This window comes from Corvus hawaiiensis, chromosome 14, assembly GCF_020740725.1.
Source record: "Corvus hawaiiensis isolate bCorHaw1 chromosome 14, bCorHaw1.pri.cur, whole genome shotgun sequence".
Taxonomy (NCBI): domain Eukaryota; kingdom Metazoa; phylum Chordata; class Aves; order Passeriformes; family Corvidae; genus Corvus; species Corvus hawaiiensis.
The window spans coordinates 19,370,309-19,384,523 of record NC_063226.1 but is presented as its reverse complement, the minus strand read 5'-3'; the positions used below and the strand labels follow the sequence as shown (position 1 = coordinate 19,384,523).

The 14,215-nt window shown below is 54.6% G+C and overlaps 2 protein-coding genes across 2 annotated transcripts; one reads left to right on the top strand and one right to left on the bottom strand.

Moving 5' to 3' along the window:
- Nucleotides 1-3,690: 3,690 nt before the first annotated feature.
- Nucleotides 3,691-9,454, top strand: GLA (galactosidase alpha). Its single transcript, XM_048319141.1, has 7 exons — nt 3,691-3,860; nt 4,083-4,257; nt 4,451-4,628; nt 6,124-6,215; nt 7,105-7,266; nt 7,849-8,046; nt 8,231-9,454. Exons 1-7 carry the CDS (start codon nt 3,691-3,693, stop codon nt 8,492-8,494), a joined length of 1,239 nt encoding a protein of 412 aa, XP_048175098.1. The 3' UTR covers nt 8,495-9,454.
- A 932-nt stretch (nt 9,455-10,386) lies between these two features.
- On the bottom strand, nt 10,387-13,447 carry RPL36A (ribosomal protein L36a). Its single transcript, XM_048319142.1, has 5 exons — nt 13,344-13,447; nt 13,004-13,109; nt 12,185-12,252; nt 10,541-10,663; nt 10,387-10,455 (listed from the first exon to the last, which is right to left on the bottom strand). Exons 1-5 carry the CDS (start codon nt 13,344-13,346, stop codon nt 10,435-10,437), a joined length of 321 nt encoding a protein of 106 aa, XP_048175099.1. The 5' UTR covers nt 13,347-13,447; the 3' UTR covers nt 10,387-10,434.
- Between the last annotated feature and the right edge of the window lie 768 nt (nt 13,448-14,215).

The following is a 14,215-nucleotide window of genomic DNA, read 5'->3' as shown; positions in this document are numbered from 1 at the left end:
TTTCACACCAGTACGGTGTGCCTGCTCTGCAGTCAGGACATCAGGTCTGGGCACTCAGTGTCTGTTTGGAGACAAACACTGCAGTCAGCCCTGAGCCATTCAGCTCTGGGAACCAGCACATCACAGAAAAGAATGAAAAATGTGAAAATCCAACACATCCCCCCCAAGCCAAAGCCCCCAGTTCCCACACACAGCTCACAGCGAGGTGGGCAGCTCATTTCTGGCATCACACTTGCAAAGGCAAAAGGGAACCACTGTCCCATGGCTCTGCAGGTACTTGTGGTTCTGGTGTACCTGGGGGCAGTTTCAGGGTTGGGAGCAGCACTCAGGCCCTGCCCCTGGTCCTCCCAGCAGCCCAGTTTGAACTGGGAGTTGCTGGGACACTGTCACAGCTGCAGGGCTGCCACTCCAGCACAAAGCTCCAGTGGGTCCCTCACATCTTGGGGATGGGGGTGCTGAGCCCCATGTCCTCTCACAGCATGGCCAGGGACCAGCCCAGGTGGCTCAGTCCCCCAGCAAAGCCCACAGTCTTTGGATGGAATCAGTTTTTCATTCCCTGCTCACGGCTGTGCATTGGCGGCCACCACAGAAAGCAGCCGTGGGCACAGGACCAACAGCCACGGCCAAGTCAATTGGTGGTTTAAAAGAAAGTTAATGAAGTTAACACCAGGTTAATGGGACTCCCAGACAGTAAAATGAGCATCATCAGCACTGGCAGCTTCCCAACTCCTGCTAGCAGCATGCCCAGGGCCAGAAGCACACACAGGTTGGGGACAGCCTCCTTGGGGGGCCCTTGTGGGGCCAAGGAAACGTGCCCTTGGCTGGGCACTGCAGTGATGTGCCAGCCAGGCCCCTGCCCCACCAACCACAGAGGGCCGGACCCTGCTGGCCCTGAGCTCTGCCACTGTCCCTGGCAGCCTCAGGGTGCCAGACCTTCCCTTCTTCCCCCTCTGCCACACCCACAGCCTGGAGCTCCTGTGGGGCAACTCCAACTGCCAGAGGTTCAACAAAGCATCCTGTGCAGACAAAGCGATGCTTGCAGGACAGCCTGTCCCACAGGGATCCCGACCCCAGAGCCAAGGCAGTGCAATGCCACAGGAGCAGGTGACAGCTCTGCTGGGGCTCTGAGCAACCTTTGCACATTGTCTGAGCACAGAATTCTTTTAAAGAAAATATCAACCTCCAAAAGTCAGCCAAGCAGTCCTGAGTGGGCCAGGGCTGCCCCTTACAAGTGGGAAAATGGACAGAAGAGAAAAGCACCAGGAGCTGGACAGGCAGCATGCCCTGCTGGGATCGGCCATGCCACGGGAACAGGGCCCTCACAGGACCACAGCCCCATGGGGACTGGAACCTTCTGGCACAGGGAAGGTCCAGGTGCAGGGTGCCAGCACCCCAGCCCTCAGCACAGCCCTGCCAGTGCTGTCCCCCCTGCCAGTGCACCCCCTGCCACCTAAACTGTGGCATCACACCACAGCCTGTCACCTCCACCTGCTCAGAGAGGCTGCACCAGGGCCCTGCCAAACCCCACACCCACCCCCCCAGCATGGCTTTGGGACCAGCCTGCACCACTCTGGGGACACCAGCCAGCACATGCAGCCCACAGGGCATCCCACAGCTCCCATCCCGAGGGATGTGGGTGTGCCAGGTACTCCTGGGGGCAGGCAGGACACCTGGGAAGCAACAGTGAGGGAGTGCTGGAACACAGAGACAAGCAAGGATCAGCCCAGCGGCACTCCCAAACGCTGGGAATAGGGAATAACTGCCCAGCTCTGGGCTGTCGTTTTGCACAAGAGAGAACAAAGCCATGAGGTTTTCCCGCCCTCAGAGTGTCTTGTTTTGTCCAACTTTGAGAAATCTCTGCGCTTCAGCTCCCCAAGGGACAGGGGGAGGACCCCGGCACTGAAACAAGGAGTGATTATCAGCCCACGGCTCTGAAGAGCTTTTGTTCCCTGGAAGTGCCAGAGCAGGGATCGGAGGACACCTAGCGAGATGCCTCGATGGCACCCAGAGCCCTGTGCCTTGATGGCCACAGCCCTGCCGTGGTTCCATCCAGCCCCCCTCCTCCTGCTGTGGTGAGACCACGACAAGAGCTCCAGTGGGGCTTCAGGGCTGGTCCAGCCCCGGGGGAGAGGCACAGGGGAGAATTGGCTCCTCACATCCCATTTCCCACTGCTGCCATGGCAGTGGGAGCCTCTGAGTCTCCTTGACAGGCCACACGTGCTAGCAGTGCTCACGGCTGTGTGACTCCTGCAAAAGCAGGGATTAAATCCCGGGCTCACCTCAGAGATGCTGACTGGCACACATGTGCCCTTTACAGCTCTCCAGGTCCTGCTGACACCAGCACTGCCCATTCCCAGAGGTTCTGATCTCAGCTGCCAGTCAGAAGTAACTGGTGCAAATGGGGCGATGCCCAGTGACCATGACTTATTCTTGTGGCTGAACTTGTTGAAGAGAGGCCAAATCTTAGAGTGCAATGATCTGGATGAGCCAAAGCACCTCAATCAGAGACAGGCCAGATCCAGCACCACACAGGCAGAGAGGCAGCAAACAGCCTGGCCATAATGCACACTCTGGATCAGGCTGGATCTGACAGAAGAGCATGGGGGAGACGTGCTCAGGAGGAAGGCTCATTCAGGAGCTTCTCACAGAGTTTTTGAGGCAGGGCTGAAAGCCCCGAGGGAAAACCAAGTCCTGAGCCCATGGGGTACAATCCCCCCTTCCCCAGGACCCTGTGCTGACACACAGAGCACACACAGACCCACACCCTGCACTCACAGCACCCCCAGCCCCTCGGGCAGCTCCAGCACTGCTGAGCACACAGAACCATCCTTAAGGTTGGAAAAGACCTCTGAGATCAGGTCTAACTTATCACCACCTTGCCAACCAGACCATGGCACCGTGGCACGTCCAGTCTTTCCTTTAACACCTCCAGGGACAGTGACTCCACTTCGCTGGACAGCTCATTCTGATGTCTAATCGCCCTTTCTGTGAAGAAATTACTCCTGATCTGCAACCTAAACCTCCCCTGGTGGAGCTTGAGATGATGTCCTCTGATCCTGTCCCTCGTTCCCTGGGAGCAGAGCCTGACCCCCACCTGGATGTGCCCTCCTGTCAGGGAGCTGTAGAGGGTGATAAGGACACCCCGAGCCTCCTTTTCTCCAGGCTCAGCCCCACACCTCCCTCAGCCTCTCCTCATGGGACTTGTGCTCCAGACCCTTCCCCAGCTTCATTGCCTCAGTAGCTCAATGTCCTTCCCGAACTGAGGGGCCCAGAACTGAGCACAGCACTCGAGGTGTGGCCTCAGCAGCGCCCAGCACAGGGGGACAATCACTGCCCTGGCCGTGCTGGCCACACTACTGCTGTACCGGCCAGGTGCCACCGGTCTCTCGGCCAGCTGGACACGCTGCTGGCGGGCACATGGCCGGTGCCGCCCCGGCCGCGCCTCCCCCGGCCCCGCCCGGCAGCCCCGGCACGACCCGACCGGGCCGCCATGGGCCTTCCGCCTCGGTCACGTGACACCACCCCACGCGACCCGCGCTTGGAGGCGGGGCCAGGTGCGCCTCGCTGCCCGGGATTGGCGGCGGGGCGGGCGGTGCCGCGCGGCGATTGGCTGCTCCTCCAGCCCCGCCCGCCAGCCCCCCCGAGGACTGGGCGTCAGGGCTGTCAATCACGCGGCGGTCCCGCGGGACGATGGCGGCGGCGCGGCGGGTGCTGCGCTGGGTTGTGGCGGCGGCGGCCGCGGTGGCGGCGGCGCTGGCGCTGGACAATGGCCTGGCGCGCACACCGCCCATGGGCTGGCTGCACTGGGAGCGCTTCCTCTGCGGCACCGACTGCGCCGCCGACCCGCACCGCTGCGTCAGGTACCGCCGCAGGGCACGGGTATACGGGGAGCCCAGGGCAGCGCAGGTACCGGGCAGCCGGCCCGGTGCTCCGGCACCCGCTGTGCCTTCCCCGCGCCAGGGCGGAGGGCCAGGCTCCCCTCCCCGCGCTCCCCCTGCCCGCCCAGCCCCGTGGCCGTGCCGCTGGTAGACATCAGACGTTCTCTGCTTGCTTTCCCGGTCGTGCGCCCTGCCCGTGCGCAGCGAGCAGCTGTTCGTGGAGATGGCTGACAGGATGGTTGCCGAGGGCTGGAGGGACGCCGGCTACGAGTTCATCTGCATTGACGACTGCTGGATGGCCCCGACGCGAGACAAGCAGGGCAGGCTCCGGGCGGACCCAAAACGGTTCCCCGGCGGGATCCGCAAGCTGGCCGACTACGTGAGTGCCACCATGGCACGGTGGTGCCCCAGCCCGGGAGCAGGGGAGGGCAGGGACGGCCGGGTGGGGACGGCTGCATCACTGCTGAGATAAGGCTCTCCTGCTATAGTGGAGTTTGGCTTCCCTTGCTGCCCCAAATCCTCCTGCCTTGTGGCTGCCCCATCCCAGGGTCTGTTTGTGTCTGCACGCACAGGTGCACTCCAAGGGTCTGAAGCTGGGAATCTACAGTGATGTTGGGAACAAGACGTGTGCTGGATTCCCTGGCAGCTACGACCACTATGACCTGGATGCCCAAACATTTGCTTCCTGGGGTGTGGACCTGCTCAAGTTTGATGGCTGCAACTCTGACTCACTGGAACTGCTGGCAGAAGGTAGGCCATGGGCTCAAAGCAGCTATTCCCATGGGTGGGAATATTCTGCAGGCAGCAGCAATTCTAGGCCCAGCACAGGGCTCCAAGGATTTGCTTTTCCCTGAGTGTACTCATTTAAGGGACTTGCTTACAAAAGCAAATCTGAGGCTCTGTTCCCAAGCCCAAGGTGCTGAGTGTTGCTGGGTTAAGTGTTTTTACCTGCTCAGCCTCCTGGAACTCTCTTTCAAGCACAGCTTGGAAAAGGAGCTTTCTCACCCCAGAGCCCGGATCACACGGAGCACAGACACATCAGAGGTGTGCTCTGGGGGCTGACTGTGCAGGCTGTTAACCTCAGCTATTAACTCAGCACAGGCTTTGTCCTTCTGCAGTGCCTGTCCTGGAGAGCCCAGAGCATTTCACACACTTAACCCTTAATCCCTGTGGTGGGGCCTTGTCAACGCGTATCAGCCTGAAGGTAGAACAGCTTGTGTCAGCCATGAAAGGAGTAGTTAGGAGGGCTTTTAACAGATAAAAACGAAGGGAATTATGGCATAAAAATCCTACTGGGGTTTTCCTTTTAAAGCACACCAGTGTAAATACCACTTTAGAAGTTATTTGCACAACGGGTGGCAAGCCAGCAGCTGAAAGCTCAGCAGCTCCCTGTGCTGAGGGGACTTGGCTACAGACTCTTGTGAAGGACAGGCAAATCCCAGTGCCACAGGAGGAGATTTGTGGGAAGAACACTTTAACTTGGAAAGCTTTTTTCTCTTGACTGGGCTCTCTGGCTGCTGGCACAGTCAGCACCACCATGTTTGGCAGGAGGAGCCCTGCACGAAGTCCTGTCTCTGCCTGGCACAGAGAACCTGCCCAAGTGACAATCCCATCGAAGCCAGATGGTGGGGCATATGCCAACTGCCACGGACAGGAGCACGGCTCAGCACCCTGAGTGACAGCTGAACTGAGAGCTCCTGTTGGATCGTATGTGTAACCCAGATACAATCCAGTTGGACTGAAGTAGTTTCAGAGGAAAGAGCAGACTTTTCATTCCCTCTCTCCCAATTGGAAGGGACTTAACAGGGCTGTCTAGGGACAAGGACAGGAAAAACTAGAGCTTTTGCATTCCTGCACAATCCATATGGTGCAAGTGCCTCATGAAAACATACTCCTACATTACCCAGCAAAGCTGCACTGCTTGATAGATACTGACTTGTGTTTCCTGGGTATCTAGAGGAAAAATGCCATACAGGAAAGCTCTAAACCTCTTCCCCTGGCTGTATGTACAAAAGGATCAGCAGTCTTGGAGCGACAGCGTGGCCAAGCAAAGCTCCTGTCCTTGGGAGGCAGGTGACCAGCTGCAGACTAAGTTCCCCTGTCCTCCCTGTGGTGTCTCAACCACAAAAATGTGTTCAACCTTAATTTTGCAAGAGTTGAACTGAAACCTGAACCTGTGACATTGGATTAGTTCTGCTGTGTGACCAAGGAGGTTGTGTAACCTCTGTCTGTCCTCTTCCTTCAGGATACAGGCGCATGTCTCTGGCCCTGAACAAGACTGGAAGGAGCATTGTGTACTCCTGTGAGTGGCCTTTCTACTTGAGGCCTGTGCAGCAGGTAAGAAGTTGCCTCTCAAGGTTTATCCTGGGGCTCAAGTGGGCAGAAGAGAAAAACACTAAGATTGCAAAACAGCATCCTGAGAAACTTGCTGCTCTGTTCTGACAAAGGCTGTAAAATGGAGGAAAAAACCATTTTCTTCCAGAGCCCTGAAGCATTCCTGAATCATTGCTCTGCTGAAACTGATTCAATAGGATGCTGCAGCATGAAGGCACAGCCCAGATGGAGCATGCCTAAAAAACCACAGCATCCATCTGCTTCCTATCTGCAAGGAGCCAAGCAGCAAACCATTGGCAGTGCAGACACACAGCCTAGCAGATAGCTCAGTGTTACCCCTCCTGGACACAGAGTGCTGCAGACTCAGCCTTACAGTCAGCTCTGGGGACTATGAGAGAGGCTTTGTGATATTCTCCACATTGTCCAGTGACAGATTTCTGCCAACCAGGGTCTGTGACTGACACGTTGCCCTGCACCCACAGCTGGCTTCCCCTGTGCCACTTTGACAGGATGGTGCCATTCCCTCCCACTGGAATTAAATGTATTACTCACCAAAGGGTGTAAACCCAAGAAATAGCAATAATTACTGGGATGTTACAGTTTAATCCCACTGGCCTTGTCACACCTTCAATAAAATCTTGAAGGAATTTTCTAACAGAGCTGGTGGTCACAACTGTTCTCCCAAGGGGAGCAACAGTGTTGTCTAGAACATGTCAGAGTGGAGTTACTGGGCACAAAGCATTCAAGGGAATCAACATGATCATCAACTAGCTGGTGATGGAAGGTGTTATCCTGGTTTTCCCCCAAGCTACCCTTGGGTCTAGTCCAGCCTTGTTTACACTCTTGTTGTACAGCCAAGTGCTCTGGCTAATCACACTTACTGTTCTGGCAGCCCAATTACACAGAGATCAAACAGTACTGCAATCACTGGAGGAACTTCTATGATGTCTATGACTCCTGGAGCAGCATAAAGAGTATCTTAGATTGGACAGCACTTCACCAGGACACCATTGTGAAGATAGCTGGGCCAGGGGGCTGGAATGATCCTGACATGGCAAGTACATCAACACCCACCCCACTTGAAGAATCAGCAAAAAAACCTTCCCTCAGCTGCAAGCTAAGAATTGGAAGGGAAAGAACTGGGGGAGGAACACTGAGGGGAAGGGCTCTGATGGGACCCTACGATCAGGATCTTGATGAGAAGGTCCAGAGTGGAAAGGGAAAGAGAGCTGCAGCTATGGATAGTAGGAAGGAAGCACCATCTTTGTGTCACACAGCCTCCACAAGCAGTACCAGTTCAGAACACGCATGTGGCACTGGGAGACAATCTCCAAAGTGCTGATGTCCCACCAGAGTGAAAACCCCTGGGCGCCAGCATTGCAAGGATCTGAATCCAAAAGCATTCTTAAACACTGCCTAGCCACTTAAAGAGCTCTATTCACTTCCACCAGGCACTTATCCTAAATCGCCACACAGTCATGCCTTGTTTTTCCCAACAAGCTGGTCCTGCTTCTGGCACTCACCCTATCTAGCCAGGCTCCAAAGAGAGGTCCCACCCTGTCATTTCCTTGTACTGGTGGCCCAGTTTATCCTCAGCAGGCAGTGTTACCAGGCACTTTTTGTTTGCTTGTCACAGCTAGTGATTGGAAACTTTGGGCTGAGCTGGGACCAGTCGGTGACTCAGATGGCCATGTGGGCCATCATGGCAGCGCCCCTGTTCATGTCCAACGACCTGCGGCACATCAGTCCTGAGGCCAAGGGTCTGCTCCAGAACAAAGAGGTGATCGCCATCAACCAGGATCCACTGGGCAAGCAGGGATACCAGCTTGTCAAGGTACAGCAGGAGAGGGATGGGGGTGCAGTGCGGGGCACAGGAGGGATGGAGAGGTGGCTCGGGGTTTGGGAACAGGAGCCCAGTGAGCCCATTTGTTCCCGAAGCTTGCTGCAACAGAGAGGCATGAAGACCATCCCTTCAGCCTCCCCCAGCATAAGCCCTGGGTTTGTTTTCTCCTTGGCAGGACAAGAACTTTCAGCTGTGGGAGCGGCCCCTGTCTGGCCGAGCCTACGCCGTGGCGGTGCTGAACCACCAGGAGATAGGGGGACCCCAGAACTTCACCTTCTTCCTCACCTTCCTCGGCAACGGGCTGGCCTGCAACCCAGCCTGCTCCGTCCGACAGGTGCTGCCAGCCAGCAGGGACTGGGGCGTTTACAGCTGGATCTCCTCCCTGAGCGTGGAGGTGAACCCCACAGGCACTGTGCTGCTCAAAGTCCTGGCACTATAGGAGGCACAAAGACAGTCTTTTCCTCAGCCTTAGGCTCTGTCTGAACTTGTGGCAGGAAACTTAATCTCCTTCTTCCAAGCATGTGCCTTTTTTCTCAGGCATTCATTATTTGAACCTTCAGCCTATTGTGACCAATACCCATCACTCCAGTCAGCAGGAGGTAACAGAGAAAGGGTGAACAGCAGAGCAGTGCCCCTTTCTCTGGCATCTCACCCAACTCCTCCTCCAAGGGGCTGGAAGGGCTCCAGCAGGGCAGCAATTCCTGTTTACTCCCACTGCCACTACCAAGCACGGAAAGACAAGGGATGCACATGCAGCATCTTTCAGCTATCCTTGAGCATTTCAGGGACAAGAGGGAAACACACCCTGGCCACCTTGCTGTCTTTTCCAGACAGACACACAGTCCAAGAAAAGCTGCTCCTACCCTGCTGAAGAAACCCCACACTTTACTTAAGAGCATGGACATGTACTTCCATCTTTTGACAACTCAGGGACTGACATGAACCATTGCACTTCTTAGCAACTTTCCTGACAGCTGCTATCATGCCTTAGGACTCAAGTTTATGAAGGTTTCCCCTCACTCCAGGAATCTCTCACCAGTGCCTGTCACTTCCCTTTAGATGACAACTCCCTCCCCACCCTTCATGTGGCCACTGGAGTCCCCTTTCTCCATGAATCCTGCCTTCCAGAAATCCCTGAGTGCTTGCTTCCCACTGCTGGCAGCAGCCTTTAGGTTGAATGACACAGGCTCTCCAAGCCAGGAGATGGATAATCACTTAATCCAACCATTATGTGCAATTATGTTCCCTTCTGACTACAATAGAATCGGGATTTCTTGATTTGTTCTTCCGTGATTAAGCACTTTGATTAAAATTCCTTTAAAAGGCTAAGCTTTTTCTTACTTGCAGCCTACAGGAGTACAGCATGGTATCTGAAATTAAATCATGGTTTAGAAAACAGGCCACTTTGTTCCAGTCATGTAAGTTTTTGTGAAATTTGTCATGATTACTACAAACAGCACTCAGTGAAGCTGACATGGTAAAGCCATACAGTCCATCCCACAAGCCGAAGCCACCACTGCCTACACAAATCTGAAAATGCCATCACATCAGCCAATATTTAATAAGCAAAAATACAAATTCTCTTACAATTCAGTAACTGAGTGCTCTCAGTCATTATGAAGATGGTAAGAGGCATCTCTCCATCCTCCAGCTCCATTTCCACTACAGGAAAGTTGCCCTTAAGAGTGAACTCTGCACTGCATTCCCAGCACCTGCTAACAGCAGACCTCCTACTCACAGATGGTCCTCTCCAAGCTGTCCTGGAGGCTGTCCCTACCATCTACCACACTCCTGGTTGTTGCCCATTTGAAACTTCAGTGCTGTGCTTGGCCTTTTTCCTTCAAGGAAAATGCTAAGAGGAGCCAAGGCACAGGGGAAGGCAGCTGAGGCCTGTTACACTGTGTGGCAGGAGCAACCATAGGCATGGAGCTGTCCCTCACCTCTCTGAGCTGCCATAGCTAATGGCACCTGCCTAATTACCTAATTAGGCACCTGCCTAATGGTGCAGGTACCAAACCCAGTGGCTGCTCCGAGGCCTTTGCTCCTCAGGATAGTAAAGCTGTTTGTAAGAAGGGCCTACAGCAAATGCAAGGGCTGTTCAGGGGAGTTCATGAACAAGCCTGCACCATGTTCATGCAGAAAAGTCACTGGTACCCATTACAAAACACCTCTTGGACACACAGTAAAGAAATCTAAGCCACTGGCAAGGATTTTCCAAAAGCCAGGTTAAAAACTGTTCTCTTAAGTGGTTCTGCAAGCAACACCTCCCTGCTGAGCTGATGTACTCACAGCTTGCACCCCAAGAAAAAACACATTAGAAAAAGCAAGGGATCAATCTAATTACTTTAATGCGGTCCAACACGATGAGTAGGATGATGCTCAGAACTGGATCACCTGGCCCTGTAAGAATCAAGAGGCAAGAGTGAGTTTATTCACCACTGAGTATTGTCCCCCTTTCTCAACCACTCATGGAATACAAACTCACCTTTCTCTTCTTGTCTCCTCCCAGCTCAAAGTGCTTGCACCTCTTAATTGCCAGCATCCTCTTGGACCTGCAGTTGGGCTCCACACACTCCAGCCTCAGCACAATCTTCTTGGTGGTCTTGGCCTGGGAGGAGGAGCAGGGTGTATCAATGAACCACAATCCCCAAGCACACAAACTTGCTCTCAGGAAGAGCTTGTTCCCTGCACTCCTGAACATTCAGTTTGTTCCCAAAGTGTAGACAGAGACTATCAGCACAGTTAGGTTCCCTCCACTGAAAACAAGAAAGCACCTTAAGGATTGGTTCAGGAGTAAAGTGGATCTGTACCTTAACAAAAAAAGGCAAAAGCATTCATTGGGGCAGGGCTGGTCCCTGCAGGGATCAGCCACTCTGGAAAAGTCTATGCCAGTGAACACTGCAAGAAACTTGCACTTTTACAGTGTGGGAAAACAGACCAGCAGTGCTCCGGAAAATCCAGCCAAAAACTGGGCAAAAGCAACACCTGGAAGCAACACAACTGGCAAACTTTCTCTGGAAGGAGCAGTGACACAACAGGCTCAACGCAGACCTGCAGCTACTCAGAAGTTGGATGAAACCTGAAAGACTGCAGAGGGAAGAATCCAAAGCTGAGAGGCTGCTGTAGCAGCTGGACAGGGCTGTAACCACAAGTTAAAAACCTCAGCCTATCATCCATACAATGCTGACTGGGGAAAAAACAGAAATGGGGATTGCAATGTACAGGTAGAGAGTGCCAGCAATGCAGCTGCTTGGTGTACCCTGCTTGCCAGAAGCATTTTCTGTGAGGTCTCCCCACTTCCCGGCACAAAGTCAACGTGAAAACCTGCTGCTTCATTTTTTTCTTCTTGCTGGAAGGCTTCTCGTACATCTCCAGCAGGACACCAGGGCTTCCCGACAACAAGCCAAGCAGCTCTATGAGCATAACTAAACAACTCACACGAAGTAACAAATCCACCCATTGGATTTTGCTGTAAATACAACAGCAAGCAAGTAGCCAGCTCCTTTCCCTTTGCCAAGCCCTTCCCCTTGGGCAAGCCGTGAAAGAAATGTTCCTTTCAGTGCAAGAATCCCTCCCTGCAAGACCCCGCTCCCCTGCAGCACCAAGGCTCCCTGAGAACCTGCTCTGCAAACACAGCCCGAGTCACCCTGCAAATGGAGGAGCATCTCCATGAGACAAGACAGCAAGGAGATGAGCCATGTATCCGATGGCAGCCTACAAGGGAGATGCAGGACTGCTTACAAGAGCATGGAGTGACAGGGCAGTGGGAAATGGCTTCACACTGACAGAGATTTAGATCAGAGATTAAGAAGAAATTCTTTTCCTGGGAGGGTATTGAGGCCCTGGCACAGGGTGCCCAGAGAAGCTGTGGCTGCCCCATCCCTGGAAGTGTCCAAGGCCAGGCTGGATGGGCCTTGGAGCAACCTGGGATAGTGGAAGGTGGCCCTGACCATGACAGGGGGTTGGAAAGGTCCCTTCCCACCCAGTCTGTTCTGTGCTGTGGAGGGGAAGCCTGCACTGCCAGCACAGCACTGCCAGCACAGAGCTGCCCTAACACAGCCAGAGCAAAGCACTGAGGAACCGTGGGTTGCCAGAGAAGTTTCCTGTCCCAGGAGCAACACTCACTCACCTTTTTACGGAAAATGGGCTTTGTCTGGCCCCCATATCCACTCTGCTTCCGATCATAGCGCCTTTTCCCTGCGGGAAAAAATGGCTCTGGTCAGGGCACAACCTAAGAGATGCTACAAGCACAACTGGCACTTCCTAAATCCCAGCAGAGCTCAGCCTGTCCCTGCACAGCCCACCAGAATGAGTGCCTCCCTCCTCCAGCAGCCTCATGCTCAGCCCATGACCACGGCCCTTGTGCTGTCCCCAAAAGTGGAACCTTTCCCTTGTGCAGCCAACACACACACAAGGCCAAGGACTTGATTTATTCAGAGTTCTGTGCAGAGAGGGGTGCTGCATGGTAAGTCCTCAAAGCCAGCACACCAAGGGCCAAAAATATTTATACGGTCCTGTTCAGGTGATATTTGCATAATTAATCCATATCACTACTGGTCGAGCTACCACTGGATTCACTTTCTTTCACCTCGCCGTGAAGGTCCAGCACATTTTAAACTCACAGCCCATGCTCAGTGGGCAGGGCTCTCCCTCGGGCTGGGCAGCCTGGGCTCCACAACTGTGCCTTCACATTACAGCCAACAAGGCTCACCCAGAGCACATTTCCTAATTAGTTAAACATTTCTATACGACAACCATCCGAATTTGGCTCGGGCTGACACGTCCTTAGTCTTTTTCCCTTTGCCTTTTTTTTAGTTCCCTTTATTGCACACCACATCCTTCAGGGTCAAGCTGTCCTCCCCCGCCATGCCCCACCCGTGCAGGGCACAGGACACTCGGACCGCACGCAGCTCCCCGTGGCCGCGCTCCGGAGCGAGCCCATCCTTACCCTGCGCGTAGAGCGAGTCCTTCCCCTTCTTGTACTGCGTGACCTTGTGCGGTTGGTGCTTCCCGCATTTCTTGCAGTAGGTCCGGCGCGTTTTCGGCACGTTCACCTGGAGGAGCAGAGAAACCGCTCAGGGCCGCTGCGCATACGCCACATCCCGCTCCGAAGGCCCCGCTCCCGCCCTTCCCCTCCCCTCGGGCCCTGCGCTGCCATCCGGGGATGGGGAAGCCCCCGCGCCGGTCTGGCCACCCTTCACGCAAGCACCGCAGCGGAGGGAGCCCGGGCCGGCGCAGCCCCGGGGCGGATGGCGGCGGATGGAGCCCAGCCCAGCCCCAGCACTCACCATCCTGGCGGCGGCGGCGGCCCGGAGAGGAGGCCCAGACCGGAAGCGGAAGTGAATGAGAGCTGGGGACCATAGAGAGGAGAGTGCAGGGAGGGCATGGGGCACGGCGCCCCCTGCCGGTGGGAGGAGAGCAGGACGGCAGCCATGGAGGAAGGCCGGGTCCCGGACTGGGGGTGTGACTGGGGTGGGGTCCTGTGGGATCTACCGGGTGCCGGTGTTGTCCAGGTGTTTGAAAGACAAATTATGTGTCAATAGAGTTGCATTGTTAAGGTTTAGGGCTTGACACGTTTCAGTGATCTCAGACCCGGGCGGAAGTTAACAAGGCTTGGGAAGAAGGATGTACCACTGATGGTGGGCACAGCGAATGCAGAATTTAGGACCACAAGAACAGTTGGCAGAACTCTCAAGACAAGGATGTAACTAGCAAAGCTAACTCAGCACCTGTGCTGAATCAGCTCTGAGTGGATAAGACAGATTCCAGCATGGGGAGATCACAACACCAACTCACGGACCAGCAACCCAGGAAACCCACTGACCCAAACGAAGAGAAAGACTGAACATGCAGACTAATTAACATAGGAAGCGAGGGAATCATTTAACACTACAAGATAGAATACTAACGAATGATGTAACCTGTAACCAATGAACATTAATGTTTTCATTTGCCAAAATGTATCAACGGTGAAAAGTTTTGATAGTCGCTCTGCTGGCTTTGTGAATTTGCCACCAAGATCTCTTTCTGCACAGAACTGTAAATAAAGCAAATTCCTCAGTTCTGTGTGGGGATCAGCCCTGTGCACATCAGGTGAAAAAACCCATTTGGGACAACATAGGGGATGGTCAGCCACTTCAGCCAACACCTGGCACTGCCC

What these genes read in the sequence shown, in the direction of transcription:
- GLA (XM_048319141.1), top strand. Translation starts at nt 3,691, where the DNA reads ATGGCGGCGGCGCGGCGGGTGCTGCGCTGGGTTGTGGCGGCGGCGGCC. An exon ending in ACTGGAACTGCTGGCAGAAG is followed by an intron (nt 4,629 to 6,123) that starts GTAGGCCATGGG and finishes CTCTTCCTTCAG; the next exon opens with GATACAGGCGCATGTCTCTG. An exon ending in AGGGATACCAGCTTGTCAAG is followed by an intron (nt 8,047 to 8,230) that starts GTACAGCAGGAG and finishes TCTCCTTGGCAG; the next exon opens with GACAAGAACTTTCAGCTGTG.
- RPL36A (XM_048319142.1), bottom strand. An exon ending in GGACTCGCTCTACGCGCAGG is followed by an intron (nt 12,253 to 13,003) that starts GTAAGGATGGGC and finishes TTTTTCCCGCAG; the next exon opens with GGAAAAGGCGCTATGATCGG. An exon ending in GAGGAGACAAGAAGAGAAAG is followed by an intron (nt 10,456 to 10,540) that starts GTGAGTTTGTAT and finishes TGATTCTTACAG; the next exon opens with GGCCAGGTGATCCAGTTCTG.